The sequence below is a fragment of the Nannobrachium achirus genome (assembly GCF_963921795.1).
Source record: "Nannobrachium achirus genome assembly, chromosome: 7".
Classification (NCBI taxonomy): domain Eukaryota; kingdom Metazoa; phylum Chordata; class Actinopteri; order Myctophiformes; family Myctophidae; genus Nannobrachium; species Nannobrachium achirus.
In genome coordinates, this window is record NC_137816.1 from 45,232,333 (window position 1) to 45,240,864 (window position 8,532).

Genomic DNA, 8,532 nt, shown 5'->3' on the forward strand with positions numbered 1-8,532 from the left:
CGAGTACGGGTCTGCGGGTTAACCAAAATGAGTGGAGTTGCCCCAAAGAAGCAGCAGCAACAGGTCTGTAAGGATGCAACGATAATGATGGTGAGATGCATCCTTTCCCCATCCTCATATATACTACTGCCACATCGCAGTTACTCTAATGCAGTCTTTCACCCTCCCTCCTTCTCTCTCTGTCGCTCTCTGCCTCCCTTGCTCACTCACACACATGTGCACCTTATTCATTCTCCTTCCTCATCCTTTCCCTGTCTCTCCCCATTCTCTCATGGTCCTACTGTATGTACACCCCCTCCCCTGACTCCAGCCACCTGCTGCTTGTGTTCGTATGGCAACATGTTTGGGAGAGAGTCATGAGCTGAGGACGCATTCCGGTTGCCGTGGCCACATCATTTCTGTGAAGATGCTTAGAATAGAATTGTGATTGCTCCTGTTTATATCAAATTATACCTTTCCCTATGTACAGTATGTTTCTGTCATGCCTGTCATTCTGAATCCCGGGGATGTAAAAATGAATGCAATCTGTACAGATCTGTCATATTTTGACTCAGATGTCCTTTTGATATTTCGAGCAAGTCATTTTTATGAAGCCTCTCTCACACGATCAATACTTGTATTTTCCGTCCCCCTGTGAAATTCCCAGAGGCTGGCTGTGTGTGTGTGTGTGTGTATGTGTGTGTGTGTGTGTGTGTGTGTGTGTGTGAGAGAGAGAGAGAGAGAGAGAGAGAGAGAGGGAGAGACGGAGAGACATCGAAGTCTGTGGGGATACGTATCTGTTTGATACCATAAAGGCAAGCTATTTATAGAAGGCTAACAGTTCCTGTGTCACGGCCATCCTTCCACACTGTTTGCATTATCATGCTGGCCTCCTTAACTCCTGCAGTATATTGCAGAGAGTGTGAGTAGTTAGGGAAGATACTGAAATCTAAGATGAACATTTGTAACGATTTCCTCCTTTTCTTAAAATCACTGCACTAATCCCAAGCCTTCCTTTTTATAACCCCTGTCCAGGTAGCATGCAGGCGTACAAGTGGCTGACCACATCAGAGCAGAGATGAGGCGCCTGGATGTCGGTTTACCATGTGTAGCGTCCACTACAACTACTCCCTCGCTGCCATGAGCGGGAATGACATGATGGCGCACTCCCTGACTCTGGAGCAGAAGACTGCGTTTGCCTTTGTGGGAATGCTGCTGGTGTTCCTGGGCTTGCTGATCATACGGTGTTTCCGGATCCTGCTGGACCCCTACAGCAGCATGCCCTCCTCCAACTGGGCCGGCGACGGCATAGAGGGCCTGGAGAAGGGGACGTTCGAGTATGCCCTCACCTAACACAAGGGGAACGCACATCGTGCACAGATAGAAGATGACAGCAAAATATGTACAGTACAGACCAATGCGCACAAATGCAGAAACGCACAAACAAGCGCCCCGTGTGCACGTGCGTACAAAGCACGCATGCACAAACGCCCGTATGTGCACACGTGAACGCGAACACCGACACAAAACCCATAACCTCATCCACGATGTAACGCAGTCATTGCACCCGATGCTCGGACACTATTAAACCTCTCTGCGACAGATTGGACTGAGATACTGACGTTTATGTCATTTCCGTGTGTGTCAACTGTTAGCCCCGAGCAGGAGTAGAGTCGATCTACGTTACTATTGCCATGTATGACCGTGTGGCTGGTGTTGTGTGCCTGACCCAGTGAGGCAGATGTCCTGTTCTCTCTGACCTTCTGCCTGTGAGTACACAGAGATGCCGGCGGCTCCCTTTAACCCCCAACCTAGAAACCCAATGTCTCTAAACGATAACACAGGGAGAAGTGGATGCTTGAGTGACAGGGTGGAGGATCTGGTCTGCAGGGGGGAGTATTCAGACATACAGTTTGAAGTCTCAGGGAAAAGATTCATTGGAAATGGGTTGGTTTCACGTCTGCGCAGCAGAGAGACGCTCTGCCCACATGCATACGGATGGATACAGGGTATTCTGTCAAACTTGTGCTTTGAGAAACAAATCAAGTCCAATCTGCTGGGGACCCGCAGGGATGTTGCCGCTGCTGCTTCTCTGCACACAGATTGGTTCTATTCCATGGTGTCTTGTTTTTGTACTCATGCAGAAAGAGGCAACTGAACAAACTGTGATTTACATTTCGGTGTTTTACTGTTTCTTAAGTGATGCAAAAACGACTCCACTGCTGTCCCTGGCTGATGGTATCCTGTATGTCGTTGAAACAATCACACGTTTGAGTTAAAGATTCACGCAAGACTGTTTACTACTTTATTAATTTTGTTTTAGTCTGTGCAGGAGCCATCTCAGATGATACGGGACAATATTAATCATGTGCCGTCAAACAAACCGACAAGCTATGGACAGGAAACGTGTAAAAGGCGGGTGTCCAGAAAGGACTGTCATCTCGGCATGGCTGGTTTTCTAATGTCAAGGATAACTCTGTCACTATCTGCCTGGCAGTGGCAAAGGTCACCTGCAGAACAGGGGTGGGATGTCTATCACCACTGCCCTACTCTCGTCCTCACCTCCCTCCGCATCCCTATCCACAACTTTCCAACGTCCCATCGTGCATTGCGCAGAAGGTGTGCGGCAGCTTCCGGCGCCGCAGCCGAGTGTGATCTACAAGCTCACAACGGTTGCATCTGCGACGCGACGTGAGCTTGTATGTCAGCTGTTCTCCGTAATGCTACAGTAAACTCTCGCGGAAACAGGTGGATAGGAGAGGAGAGACAAGACGGCCCCAAAATGACACACGATATACAGTAGCACCACCACTCATTTTTGCAATGCATTGGACGCCCCCCCCCCCCCCCCCCTAGTGCTGTGAATCTGCCTTACAGTGACCTCCTGTGGGTTTATGTGCCTTCATCTAGACATTAGAGCACCTCTTTGTGTGTGTGTGTGTGTGTGTGTGTGTGTGCGTGCGTGCGTGCGTGTGTATGCGTGTTGTGTGTACGTATTATACGTGCGAGCACTCGGGTGTCCGTGGCGTGCGTGCATTCGTCTCACATCTAGTGTGTCTGTGGATATGGGTTTGTATGTGTGTAGGGGTGGGCGATATGGAAAAATTCTATATCACAATATTTTTCCAAGCGGTATCACGATACACGATCTCATCACGATTCTTTTTCATGTTGGTTTTTATGGTTATTTTTCAAGTTACTTAATAATACAACCACCTACAAGGTAACAAAAACTAAAAGAAAAAGATCCTTTTGGGAGGTCTAAATTGACCCTTACAAGTATGTAACTAAAAAGATCCTTTTGGGAGGTCGAAATTGACCCTTACAAGTATGTAACTAAAAAGATCCTTTTGGGAGGTCGAAATTAAAAATTTACCCTTACAAGTATGTAACTAGGGGAGACCTTGACATTGTAAAGTTTGAGAACTACTGATTTATACCAAAATGCAAGTTTAAATGAATTCTGCAGTGAATCTCTGCATTAACAATTCAACAGGATTTTTTATAAGGCTCCCTCATTGTATCACGATATATACGATATCTCTGAAAAGACATTGTGGAGACATTGTATCGTCTCAACGATATTTATCACCATATCGCCCACCCCTATATGTGTGGCTACTGATGCAAGATGAGTGTATGTTTGAATGCATGTACAGCTGCTGTGCTGTTGTTTCTTCAGTTGGCGGCACAGAGACAGCTCACTGAGACTATAGATTTGATTCATTTGGAATTTGATCATGACTTTCGACACTTAAAAAGAAAAAAAGACAAATCAACCAGTCGAGTCCATGTCACTCAATCAATCACTGCCATTTGATTTGCATGCTGTCACCTCAAAATAAGCTATTATGTACTGGGAATAATTCACAGTCATTGAATAATGACGGCTGAGCCTTGAGGCTGATACACAATACAATCCAGAGGGTTGTATCTAACTTAAATTGTAAACGGTATAGGATCCTTTTACACTTTCAGGGTTGTTGTTTTTTTTATATTCAACCAACAACATCCCTGCAGCAACTGAGAGAGGAAGAGACAGTGTGCTAGTGAGATACAGGGAGAGAGGGAGGTAAAGCAAAAGCGGGAATGAGAAAAATATATACTGTATACGTGGTAGAGAGTAGAGAGGGTTTGTGGTGTGTGTGTGTGTGTGTGTGTGTGTGTGTGTGTGTGTGTGTGTGTGTGTGTGTGTGTGTGTGTGTGTGTGTGTGTGTGTGTGTGTGTGTGTGTGTGTGTGTGTGTGTGTGTGTGTGTGTGCGGCCGTGCGCGTTACTGTACTCTGTATGTGTGTGCTTTGTGTATTTGTGTGAATGCTGTACGGGGGTACATAATTATGGGAAAAATATTAATTAATCATCCCAATTATTTTGCTTAAAATCTTTATCATTAATGTTAATCACGATTCATAATTATTAGTGATAGCTAACAGCTATCAGTCAGGTAAGGCGGAAGTCAGGTAAAATTACATCACCCCACTACACTCTACTGTGTAGTGCAGTGGTTCTCAACCTTTTCAGGCCGCGACCCCCAAAATAATCGTATTTTAACTGGGGACCCCCACCCTGACGAGCACTAAGAGTTGAGGAATTACATTTTGTATAACATGGTTCTGTTGTGAAAATAGCAGATCTACATGCTCACAGTGCCTCCCTCGTGTTGTGAGCATGTTGATCGGCTATTTTCACAATTCCTGCCTCTAATATTTGACAATTTGGCCAATGTTTAATTTGTCATAGAGGTATTATTAAGTCCTTAAATTGTCACTTTAGAAATGTGTAGATGCCCTCTGTACACTTAAACCTTATGTTGCTTTGTTTACTGATGAGAGAGAAAACAATATTGCACATTAAGCTACCGGTAATCGTCTGGGGATGATTTTAGGGACCCCCCCTGGAGGTCCCAACCCACAGGTTGAGAACCACTGGTGTAGGTGTGTGTGTGTGTGTGTGTGTGTGTGTGTGTGTGTGTGTGTGTGTGTGTGTGTGTGTGTGTGTGTGTGTGTGTGTGTGTGTGTGTGTGTGTGTGTGTGTGTGTGTGTGTTTGCAATTTTGTATTTTGTAAGTGTGTGAGTGTGAGACAGAAAGCAGCCAGTGCAGTAGCAGTTAGACAGACAGACAGACGACAGCCCGGTGATAAGGCAGATCTTTGTAGTAGCGCACACACACCGCCTGCCATCACCTCCTGCCTCACTCAGTCTGCAGGAATGCCACCGTTATTGCACCACTTCCACGTTTCCACCTTTGTCTGATGTTGATCTCTGTCACCTGCGGTATATATCCACATCCTTATCTGAAGACCTACTTTTAGAACCTCAACCTTGAAGGGGCCTTTCACCCGCACTGTTTTGTCCTCGCCCTCTGTGTCATCGATTCTTTTTCGAGACAGAGCAGACTGCAGTCCATTAACATGTTATGGATGAATTGAATTCCTCAAAAGCCCAATTCAGCAGTCTAAAGATGTGACGCAGTTCAGCAGTTTGAAACCTGAAAACTGTTATGTTGCATTTATGTTCTTCTTTTCTTTTCTTTCTTTCTTTAAAGATAGGGTGCCATGATTGTTTTCCCCCCATAAAACATGATGATCAGGTATTATGATTATACTACAAAGTTTGTAGATCTTTTTCCAAAAAGAATTACAGAATGTTAAAATTATGTTTTTATGTGGCCACAGTACCACCAGTTCATTAAGTGTGCCAGATTGTCAGGTGGGTGGTGACCGAGCTGAAGTTAGCCACACCCACAGTATATGGTAAAAGGGGAGGGGAGGATTTTATGATGTCAATAAATCAGTGTTTTTCCGATCAGGCCTTTTGACTCAGAGGCTTTCAGCTTTCAGGAAGAAACCAGAAATACACAGGGAAGGCAAATGTGAACATTATAACCACATGGTGGTCTATTAGAGTAATGTAAACTCCATAGAAAAAGTACAAAATTATGGCACCACCTCTTTAAAAGGAAACCTCTATCCATAATGAGCAGGTTTTATTATTATTAACAATAAAAACTCATCAAGACTTAAAATTTGTTTTCTATTAGGCTAGATTTGTTCATTTTGGTCTTTCAATTCATATGGCGCTAATAGTGGTTTTCAAATCCCCAGTGTCAGTCTTGTCAGTCTCCCCTCCCAAGATAGCCGACACAGAAGGCAGTTGCACCTCGTCCAGTCCCAAATGGAGGTACAACAAATGGACTGTGACGATTATCAGTAATCTGGGAAATGATTTTCAATTCTTTTTCCATTTTCTCCTCAGTCCCACAATTAGAATTGTGAGCATTGAGAATAAAACTCTAGACTTGTTTTTAGTTTTACCCCTTCATAGGACATTGGTACAGTACTCAAGATGCAAAGGTTATAACTTGTGATTAAACAACGAAATGTCCACAAACCGTCTTTGACTGTATTTATTTATTTAATTATTATTATTATTATTACTTGACGTAGTACGCAGGAACGTTGAGCGTTGGGAATGCATGCCTCACTTAGTTATACAAACCCCATTGTACCCGTTGTCAGAGTACCTGTTGTACCGGTCTGTCTGTCTGTGTCCCTGTATGTGAACTACAGATGCGCAGGACAGACAGACAGACAGAGACTTTGCGCATTTATAGTAGGTTTAAAACAGAGTAGGTTAAAACGTAATTATCTCAGGACTAGATGAGTGGAAATAGCAGCAATCCAAAGATGAAAAGGCAAGACTTCAGGACAAGTTCACATTTTTTATTTTGCTACATCAGGCTTTTCGGCAAAGAGCCAAAAATAAGAACATGGAGGTAACAAGCCCTCTTTTATGTTGATGTTCCCTGTGGACTCTTATCAGACATAGAAACACGTTGAGTAAATTGGGTATGTGTAGGTTCCTTATTTCTTTACGGTATACTGAAGCCTGTATGGTTTTTAGGCCTGTCACGATTATTACATAATCGTCTAATTATTTTGACATAATCGCAATTGTTTTGTCACGATCGTCATAATCGTTTCCATGTTGAAAAATGTTCATATATTTTCAAACATTTTCAAAAATAGAGGAAATAGTAGATCGACAAGTTCACAACGCGTCACGATGCGACGCGTTGTGAGCATCGCAACGCGTTGTGAGCTTGTAGATCGGCTATTTCCACTTTCAATGTTCTTTTTTAAGTATAAAGTTGTCAAACATGTCAGTCATTTCTTTGTATATTTAGGTTATGTGTCATATCTGCCATGAGCAACTTCAAAGCCTAAAGGCTGAACAGAAATGTAATTGTCAACGACAAATACACAATTAAATCGTTAATCGCAATTATTTGAGTGACAATTAATCGACATGTAACATGTCATAATCATGACGGCACTAATAGTTTTCCTCTCACTTATCTCCTCTCCCTCTGTGATGAAATGATATTATTTTTTGAGCGGTGCTGGCCGCTCCAATACGTGACTTCGTGTGTAAGTCCATGTGAGGAAGAATATATTAGATTTCTCCATTGCATAGAATGGAGAAAATTGCAACTTTCCCTTTTCTGAATGGATAATATAATGTATTTGAGGATTCATTGGTCAAGCTTCTGTAAATAATATATATATATATATAATAAATAGGTATTCGAATTCAGTATTCGGTATTCTCTTCTAGTGTGAAGTGTGATGTGAGCACCACTCACTTCACACAGGCACAATCGTTTTCCCCAATGCAGGATATTTTCGAAATATTTATATTTTGCATTATACTGTATGGCATTTTTGTTTTGTAAAGTGGTTATTATTCTACTTGCGAGTTCTAGGCTTATGTAAGTACCTCCTCCTAAAAAGTTGTAGATGGTTGTATACAAGATAAAAGGGACTGGAACCTCCGATGAAGGATCTGTGCCTGATGTAGCAACATAAAAAATGTGAATCTGAGATAAAGGCTTGCTATTTTAACTTTTGGGGTGGCGCTATATTTCCACTCAACTGGTGTTGTTGTTTTTTTATAGTGCATATTGAATATAGCTGAGCACCCACAGCCAAGGAGGCAATCAGAGGAAGACATTTCCATCTCAGGACTAGATTCTGATGCAAATTCAACAGGGTAAGACAACACCCATCTTCTGTACTATGACCTTAAACTATTAATAATTATTACCTCTTGGTCTTCGGACCAAGGCATGTCCTTGATTAAGTCATGATAAGACAGATACAATGGTCCTTTTATCAGTGAGTGGAGTTGTCCATAAAATACAGTTAGTATAGTAGATTCCCAATAACAGCCTGAACGTGGAGTTATAGAATCAAGTGGGTTTACTGTAGAGGTGAAGTGAGTGCATTCTTATAGTCTCAGACCAGAGAATCCTTGTGTATGTGAACATGACTTTTAAACTGCAGAATACTTTGTCAATTCTTAGGCACATTAAGGTGTTGCTTATATTTTCAATGCTTGTGAGCTTGGTGTGCAGCCTGTATATTCCACATTTTTTAGGCTATACCAGCCAAAGATAATTGGCCTGATGCCAATTGGACCTGTAGGTTTTGGAATACCCTTTTTAATCTGTAGAGTTTGACACTAATTATACAATATCATCCTTTCTGGTTGGT

At 42.6% G+C, this 8,532-nt stretch overlaps 1 protein-coding gene across 1 annotated transcript; it reads left to right on the top strand.

Moving 5' to 3' along the window:
• Positions 1-1,083: 1,083 nt before the first annotated feature.
• Positions 1,084-1,332, top strand: ctxn2 (cortexin 2; the record flags this gene model as incomplete). The annotated part of the gene is made up of 1 exon (XM_080729654.1): positions 1,084-1,332. The coding sequence occupies one exon, from the start codon at positions 1,084-1,086 to the stop codon at positions 1,330-1,332; it is 249 nt and encodes an 82-aa protein (XP_080585780.1).
• Between the last annotated feature and the right edge of the window lie 7,200 nt (positions 1,333-8,532).